Here is a 27726-nt window from a genome sequence, read left to right on the forward strand (position 1 = left end):
AGAATCATTATTATTGATTATGATATTCTGACCAGAAGTGACGGAAGTTAAATTATCTTGATTGATGGATTTGTTTCTTACAAACATGCTAGCTTTTCTCTTAACAAGACATTAAACATCAGACTGGAGTTGTGTGGATTATTGCAATGTTTTTTATTAACTGTTTGAACTCTTATTCTGATGGCATCCCTTCACTACATTAATGCAACAGATGTAATTCTAAATGTATTAAATTTGTTGAAGATAAAAATATGAATGTGACTATAAGGCATTAAGATGTTAACAACATGATTTTAAGCTGCTTTGATTTAGACTGGCTGAATAATAATAGGCCTAATAATAATAAACAATATTTTTATAGCACCTTTTATAGCACTTTAGAAAAGTACAAATCAATTGAAATACAAAACACCAAAATGAAAGCATGCATCAAAGCAAAATTCTGACAGATATTTAGGGGCCAAACCATGAAAAGCCTTGTATGCAAGCATGAGAATTTTAAAATCTAACGTTACATGAAACCTGCCATGGAGCCTGTGCAAGGACTCCCTTTTGTTTTGTTTTTTTGTTTTTTTTGCATCAACCTTACAACCAAACAAGGTACATAATCACATTCCAGACTATAACCAATCTTATTCAGCCTTGGTTTAACATAACCAAACCCAGAATACAGTTTTTTAAAGCATCAAATGAACTAAGCTAAACCAGAAAGAACAATAAAAAAGAAAATAAATGCATAAGATGCTTCAAAAATAAAAATACAACAAAATCGGCTTTTAAATTAAATTATACAAATAAGAGAGAAGTCTTGTTCTTTACAAATTTTAAAGATTTTTATAAGAGTTTTACCTCATTACACCAGTTAAGTTTAGATTTAAACCATCTGCACTTGTGAATAAAAACTTCCCAAAACATAACAGGAAATTAATAATAAATTCAAAATCTTTGTTTTTTAAGAAAAATACAAAACATGACAACCTTCATATTGAGTGGTGGGAATTCAACATCGATGGAACAAAAACAGTTTTGCATCTCTCTCCAAAAAGGTTGCAGCCTACCATATCACACAAAAAGAAAACATGTTTTCCAAACAAAGTTTCAATACTTGTTACATAAAAAAAAAAAAAAAAAAAAATTGTTAGGGAAAACCTCACTTAGAATCTTGAAGCTCACCGCTTGGAGGGAGGGGAAAAGAAACATATTTTTTTAGTCATATCAAGATCTTTAAACACGTATTCCCGTTTAATTGGGTTTGGATAAGAAGAAGGACTCCAGTAGGCGCTGGTAGCCTCGCGTTGACATACAGCGCCTTTCGGGCGTCGCGAGTTCGAGTCCCAGCTCAAGGACCTTTTCCGATTTCATCCTCCCACTTCGCTTTCTGTCAACTTTAATCTGTCCTATCAAAATTAAAGGCAAAAACGTCGAAAATAAATAAGAAGGACTCCAATTAAGAAATCATGTGATCACTTTCAATGGAGGGACAGAAATCTCCACAGGGTTTATTAAGAATATCTCAGTTCGTATTCGTATTTGGAATATTAACCGAGTTTGTTAAATGGGCTCGAAACTACATGAGGGTTAGCAAATTATTACAGTTTAAATTTTAGATGAACTATCCCTTTAAATGGTAAAATGGCTTGCAGTGCACTTGACGCTCCCCGGAAGGTTACCATGCAGCGTCAGCGCGGCCTGATTGTTATTCATGAGCGGATCTGTAGCACTGGTGTCTATTGTACGGGTAAGTGTCCTGCTATGGAGATGCGCGTCTCAGGATGATCTCCGCGCGGAACAAAGACGAGATTGTGCGATTCTACACGGTCACCGACCCTACGACACACAAGAAAGGCTACACGGTGTATAAAGTCACGGCTCGGGTGAGAATAAGCGCATTTTACCGGGGTGTAAATCACATGTGCTAACGCTAATGTTTATCAGGAACACTAACACAAACTAATAAAACATCAGAGTGGCTGATTTGATCAATGATTTGGTCGTATCTGTGAAGACATGCATGTTTTGGGCTGTGTTTACTGATGTTAAGTAAATCTGATTCTTCTAAACCGGTCTCAGTCAGATGTGTCACATCATATCCATAATCCTGTTATTATTTTTCTGTCTTTGAGGAAAACGCGCTTATTTATAGTCTTCAATCTTTGATTGACACCTGTCAACAAATATCAGATCAGATGCGTCTGAATCTGACACAGATGTAATGTCAAGCCAGTTAATGTGTTATTAATTATGGTGTTTTTAGATGGTGCTGTTTGTTTCAGTTTTTGTATTCTCTTCCTTATTTTTTTTCTTATGCATTCACACAGTAAAGAGCTGACTGAACCAGAATTGTAGACAGAGGACATTTGCCTATGTAGTAGTAATGGTCATATTATTCTGTTTCTCCACAGATTATTTCACGGAAGACCCCAGAGGACATTCAGGAGGTGAGAATCCTAAACACATTCACTCTTGAAATAAAAAATGTATCTTATTTACTAATATAATAATACATGTCACTATTCTAATTGTGAATGGTTCATCGGTGCACATTATTCCACAGGTTCCGCAAACCAAGACTCGTCACAGCACTTATATATTTGGGTAAAAGTGTCTGCTAAATGACTAAATGTAAATGCAAAAATCGTCAGAATGATGAAGGTTTCATCAATTTAATATCTTGAGCTGCCACAACATACAGTTGGGCAAAAAAGTATTTAGTCAGCCATGTGCAAGTTCTCCCTCTTAAAAAGATGAGAGAGGCCTGTAATTTTCATCATAGGTACACTTCAACTATGAGAGACAGAATGGGGGGAAAGAATCCAGGAAATCACATTGTCTGATTTTTAAAGAATTTATTTGCAAGTTATGGTGGAAAATAAGTATTTGGTCAATAATAAAAGTTAATCTTAATACTTTGTTATATACCCTTTGTTGGCAATGACAGAGGTCAAACGTTTTCTGTAAGTCTTCACAAGGTTTTCACACACTGTTGCTGGTATTTTGGCCCATTCCTCCATGCAGATCTCCTCTAGAGCAATGATGTTTTCGGGCTGTCGCTGGGCAACACGGACTTTCAACTCCCTCCAAAGATTTTCTGTGGGGTTGAGATCTGGAGACTGGCTAGGCCACTCCAGGACCTTGAAATGCTTCTTACGAAGCCACTACTTCGTTGCCCGGGCGGTGTGTTTGGGATCATTTTCATGCTGAAAGACCCAGCCACGTTTCATCTTCAATGCCCTTGCTGATGGAAGGAGGTTTTCACTCAAAATCTCACGATACATGGCCCCATTCATTCTTTCCTTTACACGGATCAGTCGTCCTGGTCCCTTTGCAGAAAAACAGCCCCAAAGCATGATGTTTCCACCCCCATGCTTCACAGTAGGTATGGTGTTTTTTGGATGCAACTCAGCATTCTTTCTCCTCCAAACACGGCGAGTTGAGTTCTTACCAAAAAGTTCTATTTTGGTTTCATCTGACATGCTCCCAATCCTCTTCTGGATCATCCAAATGCTCTCTAGCAAACTTCAGACAGGCCCGGACATGTACTGGCTTAAGCAGGGGGCACGTCTGGCACTGCAGGATTTGAGTCCCTGGCGGTGTAGTGTGTTACTGATGGTAGCCTTTGTTACTTTGGTCCCAGCTCTCTGCAGGTCATTCACTAGGTCCCCCCGTGTGGTTCTGGGGGTGAGATCTTGCGTGGAGCCCCAGATCGAGGGAGATTATCAGTGGTCTTGTATGTCTTCCATTTTCTAATAATTGCTCCCACAGTTGATTTCTTCACACCAAGCTGCTTGCCTATTGCAGATTCAGTCTTCCCAGCCTGGTGCAGGTCTACAATTTTTTTCTTTACAGTTTCTGGTGTCCTTCGACAGCTCCTTGGTCTTGGCCATAGTGGAGTTTGGAGCGTGACTGTTTGAGGTTGTGGACAGGTGTCTTTTATACTGATAACGAGTTCAAACAGGTGCCATTAATACAGGTAACGAGCAGAGGACAGAGGAGCCTCTTGAAGAAGTTGTTACAGGTCTGTGAGAGCCAGAAATCTTGCTTGTTTGTAGGTCACCAAATACTTATTTTACCGAGGAATTTACCAATTAATTCATTAAAAATCCTACAATGTCATTTCCTGGATTCTTTCCCCCCATTCTGTCTCTCATAGTTGAAGTGTACCTATGATGAAAATTACAGGCCTCTCTCATCTCATCTAAAGTGGGAGAACTTGCACAATTGGTGGCTGACTAAATACTTTTTTGCCCAACTGTATCTAAATGTGTTGTCATTTAGGCTGCACTTAGCATTGGTTGATGTTGACCAATATCCAAATAACTGTTGAAGCATTATTTTATGCTTCTGTTGTGGGCGATGCAACCTCTCTGAAATCTTGCAAGTAGTTATAGTAATTGAATGCATGTTAATGGGATGAAGATTACAGCAGTAATTAAATGAATAAAAAATGCTGTTTTTTTATCTTGTTGAATCTTGTTTGACTCAAATATGTCACACTGCAGAAGTAAAATTAAATGCAAATGCCATTTCATTTAGACTTATGTTGAATAACAATGTTTGGAAAACTACAAAGCATAGCAAAATTGTGTGTCCTGTTCAGTGAGCACTGCTTTTGTTGTTACCAGGCACTCATTAACGGTCTTTATTTGTCTGACTTCCTCTCACTAGATCACAGTGTGGAAAAGGTATAGTGATTTCAAAAAGCTTCATCAAAACCTTTGGCAGATACACAGAAACCTCTATGGGCTGTCAGAGCTCTTCCCTCCCTTCGCAAAAGCTAAAGTCTTTGGTAAGTGTGTGTGTGTGGTAAGGGAAGGTTTTTTTAAGTTGTGTATTTATTTACTTGTTGAAGTAACATTGTGGGGTGCATTTCCCAAAACCATTGTTAGCTAACTATGGTCATTAGTTCCATTGAACTCTATTGGTAACGACGGAACTTGTGACCATAGTTGCTTTTGGGAAACGCGCACCTGAAAAGCTATGTTTTTAGTTCAAACAATTCAGTTTCAGTATTTGTATTGTTAGTATGAATTAAAAAAATAAAATATAGTTAAAGTAATTACAGAACCAAAAATGACACTATCTGCAAATGCCAAGAAATTTCCGCCATGGGAACTCCTTAAATGTTAAATAAAAATAGATTTAAAAAAATGTAAAAGGTTGAAATCAAAGAAATATCCTGAAAGTGTTGTTTGTTCAGATTGTTATTTCTAGCTTAACTTGTGTATTTGTGTTTGAAGGTCGTTTTGATGAGTCTGTGATTGAAAAGAGAAGGCAGTGCTCGGAGGATTTGCTGCAGTTCAGTGCTAATATTCCTGCTCTGTATGGCAGCCAGTACTTGCAGGATTTCTTTAAGGTATGTATATGGGATAGCTATCAGAGCTGTCAGGTTGTTTTCAGTGATATTTGCATTTATTCATCTGTCAATCAGTGATATGCATTTTAAATGTGGGCCTTCAATTTGATGAATTCCAATAAGAAACACTGTATCATAAGTAACAGGACACCCTCTGAACATCACACATTACATTTACATTGTCATTTAGCAGATGCTTTTATCCCAAGTGACTTACAAATGAGGAGAATAGAAGCAGTCAAAACCAACAAAACTGCAATAATATGACAGTGCTGTGACAAGTCTCAGTTAGCCTAATGCAGTACACATAGCAAGGGTTTGTTTTTTATAATAAATAAAAAAAGTAGATAGAATAGAAAAAGAAAAGGGAATGCTAATGTTAGAAGGTCATCTTATAATAAAGAAAAATGGATAGAATAGAAAAAGAATAGACAATGCTATGCTCTTGCTCTATTTTCTTTTTAAGTAAAAAAGAAAACAAGTAGAAAAAATAGAATTGGAATAGAGAGTGCTAGAGTTGCTATTGGGTCAAATGAACATTTGTTTAACATTACATTATACAGAGATATTTCATCATCAACTGCAGTGCATTCAGAAAGTATTTACACTTCATTTTGTATATGCTAAAATTCTTATATAAATTATCATTTTAATTTAGCTGAGGAGAGGTTTACATCTGGCCACTCGGCTAAAAACCTCTTTGAGACACGAATCCGCTGCTCATAAAGCGTGTGAGAATTTTTGTTGCTTTATTGGCTTGGAACGGTTAAATACACATACTTATAGTATCAAAATACCCGTCTTTGCAAGTATCCTCATAAAAACAGTCATTTAGGTCTTAAGTGAATGTAAACAGCTGAGAAAGAAGACGCGTATGTAACAGTATATTGCATCCGGATGTTCAGTCTTAAAGGGGAGGCTGCCTATCATCCCTCCTGTCTGTCATTCAGGTTAATCAAACAACAGTGAGAGAAAATCTAATTGCTTTGTAATTATTGTGTATGGTGCATATAGCGATGTGGGTTTTTTAAAAAGTGTTTCAGCATAATCCTGTAATATAACGCAATTTGAAAAAGATGGAGTATAAGTGCTTTCTGACTGCACTGTATTAGTATGTTGAGCCTATTGACTTTAGGTAGGAGAAATTTTTTTTTTTTTTGGTGAAGTTCCCCAACATATTCATTGTTCCCCAACATATTAACTCAACAATACATATGTGAATTACATTTTGTGGTGATATCATGAAGTAATCAAAAGTTACACGATTTGGATCCAAGATAGCCTTTCTCTTAGCCCTTGACAGTTTTAATGTTTGAATTTGAAGTAATGCCTCACTCAAGTTCAGTCAAAACCCCAAACAATTATACTTGTTTTATTCTACTCTGTAGACCTTTCAGATGACATATGATCCGAGCTCTATGATGCTTCAGACATATTAGAGTACATAGCACAATAAACTATGAAAGCATCAGTTCAGTTTATTTATAAAGCACATTTAAAAATGGCCACAGGCCAACCAAATTGCTGTACAAGTAAGAATAAATAAAAAAAAAATAAAAAAGATAAGTACACTAATAGCAGCAAAACAGTTAGAACCGAACACTCTTATAGACTAAACGCAACAGAGAATAAATAAGTTTTGAGATATGACTTGAACTCAGACAAAGTGGAAGCTGATCTAATATAGAATGGGAACTTTTTTTCTATTAATCTGCAAATAACTCAGCACTACTTAGGAGTTAATCAAAGTGGCCACATGCATTGTAAAGCTCTGGCTTTAAGCTTTCAAATATGACACCTGTTTTGTGTTGTTTAAGGCAGTGATTTTGAACAATATGATTAGTAATATTTTCGCAGAGGGGGGCGTCATGTCCGCGGTATACTCCGGTTTAGAGGGACTACGCAGTATTCATTAAGATCTGATCACAATAATTACATTCATTAAAAAGCGGAAATTTTAAGCTTTAAAATGATACCTATTTTGTGTTATTCCATTCAGTGGTTGCTTAGTAATATGATTATGTGTCAGACTCACACTTTGCTTGTGAACGTCAAGAGATAATTTCTGATAAACTATTTAAGGTTTTGCCACTGACTTTTACTGGGTGCTTATTTTTTGGTAATGGACTCTACTGACATAAGTCACTGATTACGTTTAAAATTATTCAAATTGAGGGCAGTCAATCAATTGTAGATTATCATCTAATAAATTGCTTGATATGCAGTGTAAACATGCTGAAGAAGATAAGAGGAAATGAGGAGAGAGATGATGGGCTGAAAGAGAGTTTGAATGAGGGATTCAGTTTGCAGTTTTTCACTTAAAACTATTCTTTTGCAATTTTATGTAAGTTGCGCCTTTACTCTGACAAAGCTTCAAGTGATTGAGGTAAATATTAAAGCCTGCTGTGAAGTGATACACTGCTGCCAGTTGGTGGTGCTGTGACCTTGACTAAGGATAACCACATCCGTGCGATCAGCCCACTTGACCTAACATACAGCTCAAGTTTGTTCTAAATCATTCACTGCATGTGGAAGATATGATACATTTCCTGTCTCTTCCTTTTTTTGCTGACTGCGGCTGTCCACTTGCACGAAATGAGCAGAGCAGAGCAAGTGATTTCAGTTTTAAGTGGGACTGATCAAGCATCCAAAGAGCAGTCAAGCATCCAAAAGTTGAGAAACAGGGTCTGGTGAGATATAATGAGGGTATTTGTTCGTCTAGCAACACCCTAGCAATGGCCAGGCAACCAGGCAGAACACCCTTGCAATTAACAACTATAGTACTGTTTGTTTTTTTAGACATTTTCTCACTTCCATTTGTATTATTTTACAGTTATAAAAACTTATTCTAAAATGTTGAAAAAATATGGTATAAAGAATAGTAGTAAATTTGTCCAAACTTTTGGCTGGTATAGTTTTTCTTTCCAGGAAGACCCTATACAGACAGAATAACCACAGTTTCCTTTCACACATTTCTTGTTTATCACTTCCTCCCCATCTCACAGGAATTAAACATGGTAACCTCAAATGGTTTGTGTGTGTGTGTGTGTGTGTGTTTTAGGGTGGTGAGGTGCAAGACAGCTCTGAGCTCATCGGCCCATCTGAGCCCTTCTCTGATTTCTTAGCTGACAGCCTCTTAGATAGCAGCTCTGAAGGTAAGTTCATCCGTAAAGTGTCAAACTCGCTTTGTTAAATAAAAGTCACACTTCAAAAATGTCCCACATCCAATATAGTTAATGTTTGTATTCCGAAAAAAATACTTCTTAAGAATGTTCTTAAAACAAAACTTAAGGAGTATTTAAAAAGAAAATTCTAAGATTGCCTTAAAAGATTTTATATATCAATTTATTGGGTTATTTCAAATTAATTATTGTAATTAAGCATTACAAAATATCAATGTAATACATGTTGCTGTGCTAGTGATTTGCATAATTTGACACACACAGTGAATAATGTAAACAATGATCAGCCATGATGATGCATGTTGCAACTTTTTGCTGATTTCAAAATTCTGTAATAACATTTCCTCCAGCATGGGTTGGATGTTCTCATTTGTAATTCCCTAATTCTTGGTGTGATAAAAAAAAAAAAAAAAAAGAGTAAAATGTTTCCAACAAAACTCACGCCACATTCTTGAGCTCGTTGAGATATGTGGGAATAGTACATATTTTATTCCATTGATCAGGTAACAAGGAAATGCCAACCTCTTTTTCCCCATTTTAATCTTATATATTCTATTGAATGATTCCTCAAATTACTTGTCCCTTTATATAATTTGGATAAGTTTTGTGCTTTTCTATGTGAGGACATGATCCTGATTTCCAGAGCTGCTTTGAGAGTTACTTCACAAGCTTTTCATCTTTTCATTTGATATTGAATGAATATTGTGATGATATATCTGTTTAGCTTATTTTAATATCTGCATATTTATTATCTTGCGTTTTTATGACTTCCATACTGTCTCAGAAATCTGTTTAATTTTTAGATTGAATTGATATTGGAGTTTGATTTAATCTGATTTTGTATTTTTTCTATGTTGCCTTCCTGTAGCTTCTAAAGATATCAGTGTTGTGGATGATTTGGCAGTGGCCAACCCATGTGAACATGAGCGTAAGTGAGCGTTTCCTGAATGTGTGAATAATTTTGTCATGATGCCAAAATTTCAGTACTAATAGCAGTAGGTTCAGCGGTTCTTCACCGGTTCTTTGGCATGACTGAGGGGCTGTATAGCACCGCTACCATATACATAACCTTTTAAGCTCCTGTATGTTAATTGTTCAGGGGTTCTTTGGGGTGATTAAGGTGCTATATAGCACCACTGCCATACAAAGAACCTGTTAAGCCCCTTTAAAGATTCTTTACGAGCCAAAGAACCTCTGTTGGTGCTGTTTAGCACCATTTTTGTTGAAGAAATACATATATGGCACCTCTTATGGTTCTACATAGCACCATTTTTCCGAGCCAAAAACCACTTTTAGTGCTATATAGCACGATTTTTTTTAGAGTGCATGGCAAAAACTGTAAAAATTATTTAGCCAGTTAACTATTTTATTTTAACTGTGTGAAAATAAAATACATTTACAAAATTGGTTAATAATTAATGCTAATAATAATAATTAAAAATGAAATAAAGCCTTAGTATGTAGCCTATTAGTCTGCATTTTATACTGCACATATTTTTTTTAATTAACATATATATATATATATATATATATATATATATATATATATATATTAATTATTTTAATTTTTTTGTGCCTGTTGCGAGTATCACTTTTAAACCCACATTTAATTTGAGATTTTGTCAACCCCAAAACATTTGCAGGTGTATTTAGCAGCATGAAAAATAACTGAAGCTGAAGTGATTCCGCTTTTGGATGGTAAATATTTGAGCAAAATTGTATATTTTAGAATTATTGTGCTCGCATTCTTTAGAGACTCTGAAAAATTCTGAAGGGCACTGTGTGACCCGCTGTGGTTTCAAATCGCGTTCTGAGTACTGAGATTGTCACCAAATTATCTAATTCTCTGACAATAATTAATGACAATAACTAATTCCCTGACAATTTTCAAGAGACACCTGAAAATTAATTTCTTTCGTCACATTTGACTTCATCCTAAAAAAAACCTTTTGCTTTCTCTCTCCTTAAAGGATTAGTTCACCCCAAAATGAAAATTATGTCATTAATTACTCACCCTCATGTCGTTCCAAACCCGTAAGACCTAAGAGCTATCTGGACCTCCATAGACAACAACGCAACTGAAATGTTCCCAGGTCCAGAAACGTAGTAAATACATCGGTAAAACAGTCCATGTGACATCAGTGGCTCAACTTCAGTTTTGCGACGCTACGAGAATACTTTTTGTTTGCGCAAAGAAAACAAAACAATTTACTCAACGATTCTTCTCTCCCGAGTTAAGTCGTCCGCCATTTTAGAGAGTTTCACAATGCATACACACGCATTCGCGCTTATTGCGCAGCTTTCGTTCATTCGCGCGCTTTTCCCCGAACGTAAACGATGCTAATTACGTTAAATACGTTCTTGGGTACTCTCTGAAATGGCGTAAGACGTAACTCAGGGGAGAAGAATGGTTGAGTAAATTGTTATTTTTGTTTTCTTTGCTCAAAAAAAAAGTAGTCTCGTAGCGTCGCAAAACTGAAGTTGAGGATTTTTTTTTTCTGCGACTAAGCAACTAATACAATTTTGGTCGACTAACGATTAGTCAACTATTAGGGGGCAGCCCTAGTTTCAACACACTTGCCTGGAAGTTTTTAGTGATCCTGAAGACCTTAGCTGGTTTAGGTGTGTTTAACTGGGGCTAGAGCTAAACTCCGCTTAAATATGGCCCTGCAGAAGCAGGATTGTCCTACAGTCACCAGACTCGCATATATTGTTGTTGTAAAGTCATATAACTTTCAAAATTAGTCATTAGCTCTGCCCAACAGGAAGTGGGCCATTTTGAATTCATGCTAGATTTGTGTCCTTAATGACAGGTGGCAGCAGTGACAGTGAGCTGAATTCTCTGGAGGTTGATGGAGACACTCTGGCTGCAGTGGATGATGGAATGGCATCAGGCAGCATCAGGCACACAGCAACACAAAGCAACTCGTCTCCTATCCAACAGCCAGTGACGTCCCCAAGCCGGCTGGGAGTAGAGTCCAGCCATAGCAGTGGGGCTTTGAGCTTCGCCTCCAGCCTCAGGAACTACTCAGAGAAGAAGGACTACCTGGAAGAGGCCAGTGAGCAGATCTCTCTAGCTGTCCAGAAAGAAGTGGAGCAGGACTTTGCAGTGGCGTTTTCCTATTACCGTAGAGGTGTAGATCTTCTGCTGCAGGGTGTACAAGGTATATAATTTAATGCATAACTCTGTATTTCAATATGCAGAACTAGTTGCATGTGGCTTATTCCAGGGTTATTCCATGTAATGTCATGTAAATGCGAATTTAATTTGAAGGATAAACTTTGTCATGGAAGTCCTCTCTTCTGGACTCTTAAGGTCTCTGCACACTGAGTCCGAAATTTTCGTATGCGTTTTTTTCGTATTCATTATCTTAAAAATTTGTCTTGTACAGAAACCTTGCACACTGAGTCCGATGCGTATTAATTCATTTCTTGCAAAAAAATTAGCAAAACAGTAGCCTACTAAATGGAGTCTTCAAACTTTGAGGATGATTTTGTTGTCCTCTCGCTTCTTAAAAAAAGAAAAAGAAAGGAAATATTGGGTCCATCCAATCCTGAGATATAGAGAGGAAGGAGAGTTCCCCCTCCTTATTAAGTAGCACCAGGTATTCAGAAAGGTAATGATGTGTACTACGGCAACCGTAAAGAGAATAAATACGATACATACGACAAAAATATATTTTAGTGCTTTCAGGGAGCCGTTATTAATATGCGGGACATTGAAATCACTTGTGCATGAATGTGCATTTACTTTTTACTTTCACTTTTGAGATTCGTGATCACACGCTGCCTAATCTACTAAGGAGCGGCACTACTTAGCCACCCTTTTGTGGCTCCGTAGAATGCATTATTCGTTTTCCGTGCCTTTCCGAATACGGATTTGCTATTCGGGCACATCCCTAGCACCGGGATTATCCCGGGCAATTCAAAGTTTACTTCAGGATGTCAGAGGCTCAGTTTGATGCTTTGCTAGCAATACTAGAGCCACATATTAAAAAGAAGCCACCAATTTCTGTGAACTCCGTGTGTAAGGATCTCTATACAGTGCTTTGTGCTGCGAGACGAAGTGGATGAACTTGACAATCACCATTCTGGATTTTGGCATTCCAAAAACACCTCTCAAAATGCTTGCTATGGATGCAAAAAACTGAAAAAATTTAACCCGATTTGAATTTTTAATGACGGAAGAAAATTTTGGAGGCAGTGTGTAAATGTGATTGACATAACGTGAGGTTGTATTTATTTTTTAACGTGCAAAAATTTTGGACAAGAATTTCGGACTCCGTGTGCAAAGACCTTAATGGCTCTTTTCCACCGAGCGGTACGGGTCAGTACAGTATGGTACGGTACGATTCGGGACGGAACACCCCGATACAGCTGCCAACAGTACCCTTACTTGATAGGTGTGGTGTATGCCGGAAAGTAGCGATCGACAATAAAGCGCGACAATAAGCACAACTCTGCCTCTTTTTGTTAAATGTCAGTTTTAATGAACAATAATAGCCATTATAAAGGTATATGTACAAAGTATAAGAGGCTTATTTAAGGGGAAATAAAGACGAAAGAAAACAATTCAGTCAAACGTGCGGTACAAAGTCAGCGCTGTACTACGTAGAAGTTAAAAAAAAAATATATAAAGTTAACATAACTTTTGTGCTCAGCCAAAACGATATGTGCAGGAACAAATAATAGATTAATGAGACCACAAATGCCTGTTAAATGTACCCAAAAAGAATTGTATCTCATGTTTAATCACTACAGAGTCATCAGAGCCAGCAGCAAATGTCAGAAGGACTAGCCGTGCATAAGGCTGCTCTAGGTGGATACATGAGCACTGAACATTCGGTGATCGCCTGGAGCTCCGAAATCGCCATAGCAAATTTTCCAAATAGGCGCTATCTTTATAAATAAACCGCAGATTTGAGTTATAAACAACTACATTCTTGCCTGAAAAACTCTTAAAACTACATTTCATGACACGATAACAGTAGTATTTTGAAAATTACGCAGGTTGTTTGGCAATGCCGTTTCACAAGTCCACAAGAAGAGACAAGAACGTATATTCAGAAATGGCTATTGTCTGTGTGAAAATATAAAATCATAAAATACACCGTTATATATTTTTTTGTGTTTGCGCACTCTGTTATAAATAAGCCCAACACGGACAGCAGAGCGGAACGGGTGGAGGAGAAGCTTTATCCCCTTCAACCAATCAACTTCTGGAGTGAGTTTAGCTCCACCCTTTTGGTACCGTTTCCTGTGTACCCCAACCGAAGGGTACCAAAAAAGTGGTACGGTTCGCTATTTTGGTACCATTCACAACTTATGACAGTGGAAATGGAAATAATTGTCTACCGTACTGTACTATACCGAACCGTACCGCTCAGTGGAAACGAGCCATTAGTCTTATAAGCATTAATTGCTTCTTTTTTTTTTTTTTGAAGTAATTTTTTTTCTAATTTTAGATTAAAAAATACTTCTGAGAAAGCAATTCATGGTTCAGACAAAGTCATCTAAGCCTGTTTCTCTGGACCACAATTAAGAGAAAGCAGTTTAACACACCTAGGTTTCTGCCAAAAATGTGACATACGGTGAATACTATTGGCAGAAATTTGCCCAGATACCCAGTTGTTCACAGTTCACAGTATTTTGTTTACAGCCAAAACTTAAAGGGATAATTCACCCAAAAATTAAAATTAGTCAATGATTTCCTCACCCTCAATGCATCCAAGGCATGTCTGACATTCCTCTTTCAGACGAACACATTCGGAGTTCTATTTGAAATTGTCCTGTCTGTTCCAATCTGTATAATTGCACTGAATGGTGCCTGTTTCTGAATCCGAAAAAAAAAGTATCCATCAATCGTAAAACTACTCCACACAGCTCCGGGGTGTTAATGAAGGCCTTCTGAAGCGAAACGATGCGTTAGTTTAAGAAAAATGTTGATTCTTAAAACTTTATAAACTGTAATGTCCAGCTTCCGGTCTCTCAAGCAGGTGCGTTCACAACAAGGCGTATGTCAAGCGTATGACGTAGGCGTAATGAAAGGCGAACGTAAGATTCGTGGAGAGAGTGACGAATGCGGATGCACAGAGGAGAAAGCAAAACAAAACTTATTTAAACATCCCAGATATCAACACGAACGCACCATTTTAATCAAAACGGATACAATTTATTGTTCGCATGGGTTCCCTGTGCTGTATACAAAACTTGGTTCTCGCGAGATTACACGCTTCTCCCTGGAGCTTACTCTCGCGAGACTACAGTCTTCTTTCCGGATCTTTCGTTAAGCCTACGTCAGTGCTTCCCAAACCTGTCCTGGAGGCCCCCCTGCCCTGCACATTTTGTATGTCTCCCTTATCAGAAACACCCAATTCATGTCTTGCAGCCTCTACTAACGAGCTGATGAGTTGAATCAGGTGTGTTAGATAAGGGAGACATACAAAATGCGCAGGGCTAGGGGTCCTCCAGGACAGGTTTGGGAAGCACTGGCCTACATCATACGCTCGACCACATTGTCGTGAACGCACCTGCTTGAGGGACCGGAATCTGGACATTACAGTTTTAAGAATCGACGTTTCGCTTTAGAAGGCCTTTATTAACACCCCGGAGCTGTGTGGAGTAGTTTTATAATGGATGCTTTTTTTCCGGATTCAGAAACAGGGACACTATTCAGTGCAATTATACAGATTGGAACAGACAGGACAATTTCAAATATAACTCTGAATGAGGAATGTCAGACACGCCTTGGAGTGGACCGTTAAACAGACATGCAAGTTTATTGCGAATGTATGTATTGCAAATTTCAGGAGAGGTAAGTCCCAGCAGAAGGGAGGCTGTGAAGCGAAAGACAGCAGAATATCTGATGCGTGCCGAGCTCATTTCTGGGCAGCTCAAAGACACCATGGGTCAGAGCTCCACTCAAAGCAGGGTCAGTGTGTGATCTTTCACCTTCACAATGAAACATGAGGCCTCATTTACAAAATGCACATTTTTACAGTTACTTTTAATTGATGTAAAACCCATTTATGAATGAGTGCACATTTTACGAATGAGGCTCTTAAACCTTTCCATTAGCCTATTATTGTTGTTTCGTGTTGCTTGTACTATATGTGTTGTTTACACATTTATTTTTTCGTGTTTGTCATTGTTGGGTGTGACTTCAGGCGTTGGGCTCGCAGTGCTGCGGTGGCTTGTGGGCTGAGCAGACTCATTCTGATGAGCTGAAGCATTACAGAGTGCTGGGCATTATTGATAAGGTACAATATTATGTTTCAATATTAAAACTGCATTATGATCGTTACTGCATACAACACAACAAATGTTTTAAATTTTTAAAGGAATAGTTCATTAAAATTAAAGCTGTCTTTTATTTATTGCTCAAGTTATTCCAAACCTGTATGGCTATATATTTTTATTTTATACATTTTTTTGTATGGGACTAATATGAGTTAATTGTGATGTATGTCATATTTAGTAGGGTGAAGTTGAATCATAAAAAAAACAAGCTTTAATACAATTACCTGGAGAGAGAGTTTATGTAAAACAACATTGAGAATGTGAGGAGGAAGATTGCTAGGTCTACTGACAGATGTTGGCTCGAGGAAAATACATTGCAGTGCATAAAAAGGATTTTAGATCAAATGGTGAGCCTGATTTGTCCCAAGTTTTTTTTTTTTTTTCCTCCATTTCTGTCACCTGATTGAGTTTGGGTTCCTTGCCATTGTTAACTGTGGCTTGCTTAGTTGGGATTTGAAAAACACTATTCAGTTATACAGCATTGCTGATTTAGTATTTGATGAGAGTAAAACTTATACTGAATTGAGCTGGATAATGACAGTACTGTCATCTGTAGAACTGCTTTATTGCTTAATTGTCTTCATTTAAAATTTGGTCAATTTTGAAATATCGACAGTTATTGAACTGAATCAACACTGAACCGATTCAGTGACACAGACTCTATAACTTCCTAGATGAAAGGATGGTTAGAGCAGAGAATTATACAACACTTTTCTAAGAAAGTATCTGTTTTTAAACATTGTCTGATGCCTTTGTGTAATTCATGTGCAGGTACTGTTGGTGATGGATAGGAGAACACAGGAAACATTTATTTTGAAAGTAAGTGGTCCATTTACAGTTAATAACACCTAATAATTGAACAAGAATGGCTCACAGTTATACTGTGCTTCTGTTTAATTTGACTGTTTAGTTTCTATTTACTATTTACAAGTAATAGTGGTCCCACTTTATATTAAGTGGCCTTAACTACTATGCGCTTGCATTTAAATGAATCATTTGCATGCTTTTACATTGTACTTATATTTAAAAAATACCTGCATGTAATTACATCTGTAATTAATTTCTGTAATTACATTTATAGTTACACTGTTGACCCAACCCTTACACCTTAACCCACCTTAAACCTACGTATACCACCAAACCTGTCCCTAACCTTACCCATATTCCACCTCAATAGCAGCAAAAGTGTTTTGCAACACAATGTGAACACAACAAGTACATTGTACTTATTTGATGATGTAAGTACATAGTAGTTAATGCCACCTAATATAAAGTGGGACCGTAATAGTTGTAAAATCCCCTGCATTATATTCTTTACCAAACTGTCATAAAAGTTGTGTTGCCCTTAAAATTACAATTTCTCATTACAATTATTAATGTGGAAAAAAAGACAACATTAGAAGAGATTGCAAATTATTATATTTTTTATTTACTACTTGTTAACAATTACAGAATCATGAAAAATATTATAGCAATTATTTTAGGTGAATTTTACAAAAATGTTCAGTTAAACCAATTACAATAAATGCCACATTTAGCTCTTACTTTATTATATTGGGTTTAGTGATAGTGTTTTCTATTTACGCACTTACACTTTTCGGTTTCTTTTTGGTCTCAGGGTCATTTTCGTGGGTGTTTAAAGTCGGTTCCCCTCAAGTTGACACAGGTGCTGGGGCAGAATAGTTTGTCTAGCTCATTACATTAAAATTAAAAGTTAAACAAATTTTTTTTTTTACAGTATTGTAGCATCTCCCTATAAAAAAAGCAAGGACTTATGCACACAAAACATTTAAACAGTGATTAATCATTGAGGGAGCTACACACCATAAGAACCAAGAGAAAAAAAGCATCAACCTTTTCTAAAGACAAAACGAGACATGGCAAGATGACACATACAGTAGAATACTGATTAAAATATTTTAATTTGTTTATGAAGCAATTATACATTTTTACAATCCAGGAAATATTTAGCAGGTTAAAGACCTGTCCACGATTTAGTCAAATTTATTTTGACTGGAAATTACATTGGCGACAACCTACAGCCAGTGAGAGAGCAAGACATGGGGTTAGGGAAATGTCAACGGGAAGAGTTGTAGGTTTACATCATTCCCTGTGTCCCTGTATCACTTTTCTTTTCTTTTTTTTGTGATGTTATCCAGATGGGTTTTTGAAAGTCTGGACAGCAAAAAAATTTATAAAATAAAAATGTATGAAATCAGATTTATTTTCAAATCTAACTCAAACCACATATGGAAGTGATTTGAATTGCAATTCCATTAGGATTTTTACAGATGCATCTCAGTGTGGGCGCTCTGGCTGCTCAATTCTGACTTCAAATTGTAGTTTGCATCACTCTTAATGTGACACGCAACGAAAACGTGGAAATGGCAGATGTATTCATACAGTAAAATGTCATTTTAAAAATGTGAAAACTTGACATACACAGCAATCAGTTTACACACATGATATTTGCAGTATAAACAGCTCTGTTCATTATAACAGGAGCAGACTGAAAGATAAACAATTTAATTCCACTTCAAGGTTTGTATGAATATTTTTGGACTGCAGGCTGGTGGACCCCTGATTTTATACTGATATGACTTCTGTGTGTGTGTGTGTGTTCAGGGTTTAAGGAAAAGCAGTGCATGTGGACGTGTTAAGAAGACTATTGTGCCTCGTTCCGTGCCAAACATGGTACAACTGGAGAAATACATCATTTCAGAGGACTCCATCTTTCTTTTACTGCAGTATGCTGAGGGTGAGCTGTTTTCATTGTTTTTGATTTTTGCCTAATTGTGTAAACAGGATGTTGAGTAGTACTTCCTCTTTGTCTCATCAGGTGGTACATTGTGGTCTCATATCTGCAAATATCTGCGTGAGAACAGTCCAGAAGAAAGTTTCAACATCCCTTTCATCCAGAAAGCTCACACTACAGCGGTACATTCAACCCTGAACCCTGTGCACACCGCTTCCAGCAGTGTGGATTCTCGGGGCCTAAGCCTCGGGGAGAATCCCTCAGCAGCCGAACTGCCAGACTCTGGTGCCACCTCTGAAGAGGAGTGCACTAACAGCTACTTGAACCTGTGCAATGAGTATGAGCAGGAGAAGCTGGACACGGATGAGGACCACTGCTCACTTGCTCCTCTGTTAACACAGAAACATACATGCTCAGTGTTGAACACTGATAGTTTGTGCTCTCCGATATCGATGCAGGAGCTGTGCTTCTTCACTGAGGAAGAGCAACTAGCCGGCTTTGTGGATCAATGCACACATTCACCTGACCATCTGGACCAATCACTGCCTACGGAGCTCTTCCACAGTGACAGGCAAGAAGCCTGCAAGTCATCGTTTGTACCCTCAGATGATGGTGTAGAGCTCACAGAGGAGCCTGCAGTGGAGATGATACAGGAAATGTCCGATCTCTGGAGGTCTGATAGTGATCAATCCTCAAACTATCTGGTGCCGGTGATTTCCTTTAAAGAGGCTGTACTGGAGGATGCCACTGTCAGCTGTGCTGTTGAGGGACAACCGCCTGATCTGTTGGTCAATCTGCCAGTGCTTGAAGATGGCACAGTGGACACGCTGGATGAAGAGCTTATTACTGGAGACATCGCTTTTGCTGCAGCAGCCAAAACCTCTCCTACATTTGGCAGGCCGGATGTTCTACAGAGAGGAGAGAGAGAGGAGTTGGACCAGTCCATTGATGTGGCAACTTTTCCTCTTCTACACAGACCATCAAAAACATCTTTTAGAACAGACTCATTGACTCTGTCTTCCCCTGAGCTCTCTGGCATGCTGGACACAGCTGTTCCCAGAACTCAGATGGACTTTGTCGAACACGAAGAAGTGGGCTTGAGGTCCAAACTCACTAGAGGAGAACAGGAGGATGAGGAAGTGTCCAAGTTGTTTCAAGAGCTGGATAAGTTGGCTGCGGTTTCATTAGACACACGCATCCCAGAGGCTCTAGTGAGGAACTGGGCTGCTGACATGGTTATGGCTCTGGATGCTCTGCATCAGGAGGGCATTATATGCCGAGACCTGAACCCCAGCAACATACTGCTAAACCACGAAGGTGAATCAATCAGTCTTACTTCATTACACTATTCAAGAACCCGTTACTTCATATTGGCTTTTGAGAATAGCATCTATGTGTTCGAATACCCCTGATAGTTAATATCAATTTTAAAGTTTACAGTCGAGTGCTAGTTAGGTTAGTAGCTAGTTGGGTTATTTGGCAAACCAGCCTGGTTAAATATTGGACAGAACACATGCTGGGTTATTTTGACCCAGCTGGTTGGGTTAAATGTTTGGTCCAACATGCTGGGTTGTTTTATTTAACTGAACTATTGTTTAAAAATGACTTTAGTGTTGGCTTAAAATGGGTTGGAAATTCGAAATCACACACAGAATTATTAGAGGTAACAATAATAATCAAAAGGTGAACAGAGAGCAACCCATGGATGAAAATATAAGACACATTTAATTTTTTTTTTTTTTTTAGATGAATACAGCATAGTTTACAATATTACATATATTTAAACTCATTTAACAAGCATTTTAGAAACATGAAATATTTAAAAGCAACATTTTAGTTCAAGTGTATTAATATGTTCTCTGTTATCCAGTGAATCGCCAAAATCTGAGCCGGCGGTGATGGACTGCTGTTCAGGGGAGTTGCCCCACATTTCATTCATAACTGAAAGATGCCATGACTTACTCCATAACCTGCCCTTAAACAAACAGTACTGAGATTGGAGAACATATTTAAACATCAAAATGAATGAAATTTAGTATTAAAACAAATAAAAGCAGTTTATATTACGCGAGACAAAAGGCATTGCCATCGTGTGAAATGACCGTTGCTGATGCATTTAGCTGACTGACATCTCATCCATGTATGTTGCATGAAATAAAATCATTTGTGGAGGTGGTATATGCTTCTTCAATATGAAAATGACAGGGTAGTCATTTTACCCATATTTGCTGATCATGGAACGTGCAATTCAACTTAACATGTCTTGCTCTGATCACACTGCAGTTCAGTTTTATCATAAAAAACAGCCCTTCATCCTTTTTTTTTACATTTGACTTCCTGTATTTCACAAATGCAACATGTGATCTACTATTTAAATGTGTTTGTGTTCTTATTATATTGATATTCATTTATCTTAAAAGGAGAATTTTTTTTTTTTATAACTCTAGTTGCCAAGTTCTCTCTTCTTTATTCAACTTTTGTTCGTGGCTGTCTTTTACTCAAGTTGTGATTTGAGAGTAAATGGCATAACCATGTGTGGTAAGAAAAAGTATGTGAACCCATTGGAAATGTCGTCTGATTTTCATCGAAGTCACAAGTGTAGTTAAATATATAAAAACAAAGTGGAAAATATGTTCTTTCTCTTTGCTTTTTTATATAAATATGGTATGTTTAATGGTAAGTTTGTAACAAGTTAGATAAAGTAATCTAAAAAGTAGTCAGAATATATTACCCAAAATGAGTAACCTAGATTACTTTACTAACTACAGCTTTCATCATGTAATCTGTAATCAGTAACATACTACAGTTTTTATGTAATCTACCTAGCGTTGCCAATAAATACAGAAAACCAACCAATTCCATTGGGTTCATTGGGTGTGTGTATATATACTGTACATTATATATTATATATAATGTACAGTACTCAGCATAAATGAGTACACAGATGGCAAAATAAAGATGTAATTTACTTGAGTAAATGACAAACATAAGGTATTCTAGTACTTAATACATACTCCGTGACTAAGTATTCTAACCTGACCCTTCTTGGCTCCGAGTGTACAAGTTCATGACAAATTGTCACATCTGTCCTGTTTAACTCCTGGAAGATGACCTCCCTGATCTTTAATGGAGAGTGTTGCTCAACTTGTCTCTACCAAACAATCCACAGGTGCACAAGTGTTTTAAGGATCTGTGAAATGCTTGTCCACTAAAGGATTTGGGAGAATGTACTGTTTAGTCATTGTCAAGTTGACAAAATGCCCAAAGTGCATGGATTGCGCAGAGGCTAGCATCTTCTGTTTCAAGTTTTTGTGCTACATCACACATTAGTGTGTGACTTTGACACCACTGATAAAGCACAACCCCCTCACAACTTCAGCACTCATACATTATATTATGATAATAACTATTATTTTAATATTACTTATTTTTTAATTGCCTTGCATCTTAAATAAATGTGTGTAAACATCATATATCATTCATGAAATCATTTTATGGGGGTCTTGAATAACAACTAAAAAGACTAGCACACACTGCAACTTTATTAATTTTTTTTTACTTTATTAATCTTTATTTAAGTTTTATTGACACCCTAACTCTCTCTCTCTCTCTCAGGTCGTGTGCAGCTCACCTATTTTTGTAGCTGGAGTGATGTAGAGGAGTCATGTGACGCTAACGCCGTCTCTAAGATGTACTGTGCACCAGGTCAGCTTGTCTTAATCTTATAGGCACAGTCTGTGCTGTAAATGTTCTCTTTCATTACATACACTGTATTTTATTTTAGTTTGAGCTCACTATCCACAGGCTTTTCACACAAATGCCTAGAAACCATATAGTTACATTTTTACCATGGTATTGAGGTGCTACAGTATATGTGAGGTTTTACCTGTGGTTATCATGATCTAAATGTGTGCTACTATGAAAGACCAATGGTTTATTTTAATAAAACTCGGTCAGAATAATTAAATTTAACCATTTAAAAATGAGGTTGTTACAAGTTTTACAGATGTTGCTGTTTTTGATAATGAACATAAGTTTTCATCGGCATCCTAACGCAAGCTACTACTACATTCAACTCAAGCTACTGTCAAATGTGCATTTCTAAGAGACAAAAACAAATTAATGCTATTAATATTGCAGCCTGCACTGCAAACTGTGCTGAAGATACACATCATCAAAGTCAGGCAACACAAATCTGTTACATATCACTCATCAGAACATGCAGAAACTAAGAAATTCATTTTTCTATTAAGATATTTATTTTGCTAAGGATTAAATGACTGGAAAAGTGTAAAGTATTCAAAAACATTGTCAAGTCAATTCCATTAAGAGTTCTCCACTTCCATTAATGCCAACAAAGTTTTCTAGTCTATTCAAAAGAATGTTGTGGTCGATAGTGTCGAACGCAGCGCTGATAGAGAGATACAACCACGATCAGATGATAAGAGCAGGTCATTTGTAACTGATGAGTTGACATTCTTGTTGGACAGAGCATTTCCCATCCTACTCTGGTGCAGCATGTAATTAAAGCATAGAAAAATCTGTTACACACTTACTTTGCTCTTAAATTTGGTGCAAAAAGTCTTTGCGACTAAGTGAAAGAAGAGTGAAATAATAAATTGTCCAACAAGTGAGACACTGATACATTTTTCTTCTCTCTGTCATTTAGAAGTTGGCGGAATCTGCGAAGAGACATTAGCGTGTGATTGGTGGAGTTTGGGAGCCCTGTTATTTGAGCTCATAGTAGGAAAGGTGAGAGGATTTCATCAAGAGATGTGTTATTTAAAATGTATTTATATATTGATTTCAATGTGGCAAATTATAATAAAGGGGTTTTGTGATTTCTATGTATCTCTGCTTAAATACAAAATATTTAAATGTTGAAGCACTTAAGTTTGTTGTTCATGTAGAATTTGGTGTGTGTGTATTTAGTCTCTATTTCAGTGTCATCCTGCTGGCATTGGAAGACACTCATCCCTGAACATCCCAGAGTTTGTGTCAGAGGAAGCACGCTCTCTGCTGGAACAGGTACGTATTACCATGGTGGAATATGAATATATGCCACCGAGTGAACAGAAGTGAGGGGACACAGTGACCAAAGTGTCTGGGCCAGGCTTCCCTTCCCTTTCTGAGGCCATTTTATCATAGGGAAATGCCTAACCTGTACCCTACTCTGTTTAAATGGTAACATACCTCACTTGTTTGCATTTACTGTAATAGACTGTTCTTTCTAGTTGGATGTTTGAAGGCAGCTCCCTGTAGTTCTTAAAAGGGGTCAGGAACTAAAAAAAACAAAGTGCTTAACTATTCCATTCTGTGTCGGTTCAGGCCAGTCGGCATGATCAAATGTTTCTGTTTATTTTGCTCAAATAGTGCACTTGGCCAGCTACAGAGAGAAACTAGTAGCCAGACAACAGATAAGTGAGCGATCCTGAGAGGAGATGTCACTGTATGCATTCTCCGGGCCGAGAACGCTTCCTAGTTGTGCTGAGCTGAGCTCAAGTGGAATCATAACTGGAACTGTTCCTTATCATTCATTGAGCCTTTCGGCCCGATGGTGGAAACAGCTTAACGTTCCCTGATCTTCTGACATATAAGAGGTCATTGCACTATGAAAACAATACTGTATGTTTCAGAAATCAAAACTTCAAAAACAGCTTTCATTAACTCTTTCCCTGCCAAACAGAGTTTGCCAGGTTTCTGTGGTTTCACTGTTATATGGTAGGAGGCGCTATTACTCATCTCCTGAATGAGTCTAGAAAGTGCTGATCATAAACACAGACCAGGAAGATGCAGAAACGAGTGATCTCATATGTAAGCATAAAAATAATGCGATCATCAGCATTAACCGTGTATAAATGAATACTGCCTAATGTTACAGAGTGAAATGTCGACCCAGGAAGTGGTAAAAGCCTGTGCAAGCTTTGAGAATACTGTTGGAAGCCATCTACTGCATCTTTGCTTTGATAATATTTCTGAATATGGTCCAGATATAGTTTTGGTCAAAATGCTATTTTTTCCAGCTTTTTGCTCAATGTTGCTTTTTTATGAAACCTACCTATATTCAAGTGTAGAAAAAACTATGCTTGAAGCTAGAATAAAACTGATTCTTTTGATTGAAAGTGGAGGGATCTTTATTTGGATGCATTTCATGTTGAATGAATGAATGAATGAATGATACATTTATATAGCGCATTTATTGTGTATTGCTGTACACCCAAAGCGCTTTACAATCATGTGGGGGGGTCTCTCCTCAACCACCACCAGTGTGCAGCATCCACTTGGATGATGCGACGGCAGCCACAGTACAACGGCGCCAGTGCGCTCACCACACACCAGCTACAGGTGGAGAGGAGAGAGAAAGTCATTGAGCCAATCAAGTGCATGGGGATTATTAGGAGGCCATGATAGACAAGGGCCAGTAGAGGGAATTTGGCCAGGACACCGGGATTACACCCCTACGTTATTCATACAACAAAATGTTCTGGGGGCCATGAAATTTTAGTGAAAATCAGCAAAAACGCTGGCGGTGGCTGACAACTTTTTCAAAAACGCTGGCGGGGAAAGCGTTAAAACCAAGGTGCCAAAAAGAACTTCTTTAAATCTCTTTATTACGTAACAGGTAAATACATCAGCACAAGACAGTCTACACCGATAGATATGAATGTCAACCTCATCTTTGTCATTTTGGCCCATCCACTGGTGTGTTAGTGAATTGATATGGACCGACTGAGAGATGCTAGGATCACTGGACTGAAAATAACATTACCCTCCAAAGGATCCTAATGTTAGGAAAAGGGTGTTTATTTTCAGTGTTGATGTCTCAGTAGAGCATTATTTGTTGTGTAGTACATTTCATCATGGATTCTTTGGTCAACCAACACAATTTGATTTTAATGCAGGATTTGCAAACAAACTTTTACAGAAAGATATGAACCCGACAGCAATGCTGTGATATAGTTCCTAGCCATATCAGCCTAGAAAATCGCAACTTTTCATTTTCCGTCAGTCTTAGTACACAATGTAACTACAGAAGAGTCAAGTTTTAAGTAGGAAAAATATCGAAACTCTTTGGTCATTTTTGAGCGAGTTGCCAATGGTCTAATCCAATTCAATGGTCTATGCTAAGCTACGCTAAAAGTGCTACTGCCAGACCCGGATATTGGCTGAATGGATTTGAAAACAGTAACTCAACTGTTTAACTCTTGGGGAGTTGGAAAATGAGTTTTGCTTTAACGTGCAGTCAGACTTTTTCTTTTCATGGAATGTCTGTGGCACGAATGCCACTGAAATAAAAACCAAAGGGTTATGGAACAATGAAATGCATTTTATTATTATTTCAAACCAAAAACTTAGATTAGGTTGGTCAGGTAGTCACATTAGAAATCTAACCATTTTAAATAACAAATTAGGATGTTTCATTATGTTTTTGAATCTGCTTTGATATTTGGAGGGGACCTCAACACAAATTTTATGAAGAATAAAAACCGATGGCGGTTATGCATTGGTACACTACTGCTATTGCACTACTGCAGATGTATATGTTGAATATTCTACTGAATCTGAACAAGTGAATTTGTGAATGCAAAAAAAATAATAAAAAATCTGTTGAAATATTACAGGTGGTATTTTTAAACAGACTAACACTTTGGAAATGAACTCTGTAAAGTATGTATATGGATTGTTGAGTTTAGTTTGGGAAATATTTCCAATTGTAATGTGGGTGGTAACTTGCTTTAAAGAAAGTACATCCTACCGCCACTCACTCTCTCTCTCTCTCTCTCTGTGTCTGTCTGTAGCTGTTACAGTATAATCCAGTGGAGCGGTTGGGTGCGGGAGTCGCTGGTGTGGAGGATATTAAGTCTCATCCATTCTTTTCTCATGTGAACTGGACCAAGTAAACCATTAGATAGACTTGAATGAGATGAACGATCTAAATTGACTGTTAAATGTCCATATGTACAAGAACATCATAAATGATCCAGAACACATGCTTATTTCACACAGATTCTTACCTAAAAATGGCCAAAGCTCATTGTCAACTGTGAGAAATTTACAATGTGGCATACAGGAAGTTTCTGTTTATATCAGGAGTAATAGCAATACATACATAAATATGTCCTGTATAAAACTGTAAATATGTATGGGTGTTTAATTTATAGTGTTTACAAAAAGCAGCTGGCAAATTTCACTGCATTAACATCTTTAGCATGTGCTAGAAGGACATGAATGGAGTGATCCTGGTCAGTTGTTTAATTGAAATTTATCACAGGCACTACATGTTCTCTACTAAGCCATCTGATGCTCTGTGTCGTTCATTAAATTTCTCTGTGTCAGTGGGTTTATATTGTTTTTTCTCAATGTGTTAGTTTCTTAATGATGGTTCACACTCTTTGAGATAATTGTAACTGCAGAATCAAGTCACATTTCTATATTGCTTTATATAATACAGATTGTGTCAAAACAGCTTCATAGAGATAAACAGCAGAATTGGTTATGGAAAGCTCAAGTCAGTTCAGAGCACAAAGAAAGGAAGAACTACAGTGGGGGAAAAAATTATTTGATCCCTTGCTGATTTTATACGTTTGCCCACTGACAAAGATCAGTCTATATTTTTAATGCTAGGTTTATTTGAACAGTGAGAGACAGAATAGCAATAAAAAAATGAATTTAACAAAAAAAGTTATAAATTGATTTGCATTTTAATGAGTAAAATAAGTATTTGACCCCTTTGCAAATCATGATTTAGTACTTGTACTTGGTGGCAAAACTCTTGTTGGCAATCACAGAGGTCAGACGTTTCTTGTAGTTGGCCACCGGGTTTGCACACATCTCAGGAGGGATTTTGTCCCACTCCTCTTTGCAGATCCTCTCCAAGTCATTTAAGGTTTCGAGGCTGACATTTCGCAACTCGAACCTTCAGCTCCCTCCACAGATTTTGTGTACAAACAGATTTATGTATATATAATCTTTTAACATACATTCTTGACATACAGTTTATGGTGGATACATCTAAAAAAATCATAAATATTATTAGAATATATATGTGTACACATTTTACTATGGGGATGGTGATATGTTAGAAACTTACATCTTCATCTACCCAGGGAATATGTGAGAATTATGAATGGTCCTAT

At 37.4% G+C, this 27726-nt stretch overlaps 1 protein-coding gene across 3 annotated transcripts; it reads left to right on the forward strand.

Moving 5' to 3' along the window:
- Window positions 1-1641: 1641 nt before the first annotated feature.
- rps6kc1 (ribosomal protein S6 kinase polypeptide 1) lies at window positions 1642-27244 on the forward strand. Of its 3 annotated transcripts, none has more exons than XM_079375247.1 (16): window positions 1642-1874; window positions 2403-2438; window positions 4666-4786; window positions 5238-5353; window positions 8415-8508; window positions 9404-9463; window positions 11349-11699; window positions 15345-15466; window positions 15702-15794; window positions 16606-16653; window positions 18460-18592; window positions 18674-19906; window positions 22205-22294; window positions 23259-23341; window positions 23522-23617; window positions 26389-27244. In XM_079375247.1, exons 1-16 carry the CDS (start codon window positions 1773-1775, stop codon window positions 26488-26490), a joined length of 2880 nt encoding a protein of 959 aa, XP_079231373.1. In that variant the 5' UTR covers window positions 1642-1772; the 3' UTR covers window positions 26491-27244. The 3 variants fall into 3 exon arrangements, with proteins under 3 accessions (XP_079231373.1, XP_079231374.1, XP_079231375.1); XM_079375248.1 differs by lacking the exon at window positions 26389-27244 and adding an exon at window positions 23963-24708 and having other exon boundaries at window positions 1664-1874; XM_079375249.1 differs by lacking the exons at window positions 22205-22294; window positions 23259-23341; window positions 23522-23617; window positions 26389-27244 and adding an exon at window positions 20460-21201 and having other exon boundaries at window positions 1664-1874.
- Window positions 27245-27726: the final 482 nt, after the last annotated feature.

This window comes from Barbus barbus (assembly GCF_936440315.1).
Source record: "Barbus barbus genome assembly, chromosome: 24".
NCBI classification, from domain to species: Eukaryota; Metazoa; Chordata; class Actinopteri; order Cypriniformes; family Cyprinidae; genus Barbus; species Barbus barbus.

Coding starts and splice junctions, on each gene's coding strand:
- rps6kc1 (XM_079375247.1), top strand. CDS start 1,773: ATGATCTCCGCGCGGAACAAAGACGAGATTGTGCGATTCTACACGGTC. Junction 8,509..9,403: donor CTTAGATAGCAGCTCTGAAG/GTAAGTTCATCC, acceptor GCCTTCCTGTAG/CTTCTAAAGATATCAGTGTT. Junction 23,618..26,388: donor CACGCTCTCTGCTGGAACAG/GTACGTATTACC, acceptor GTCTGTCTGTAG/CTGTTACAGTATAATCCAGT.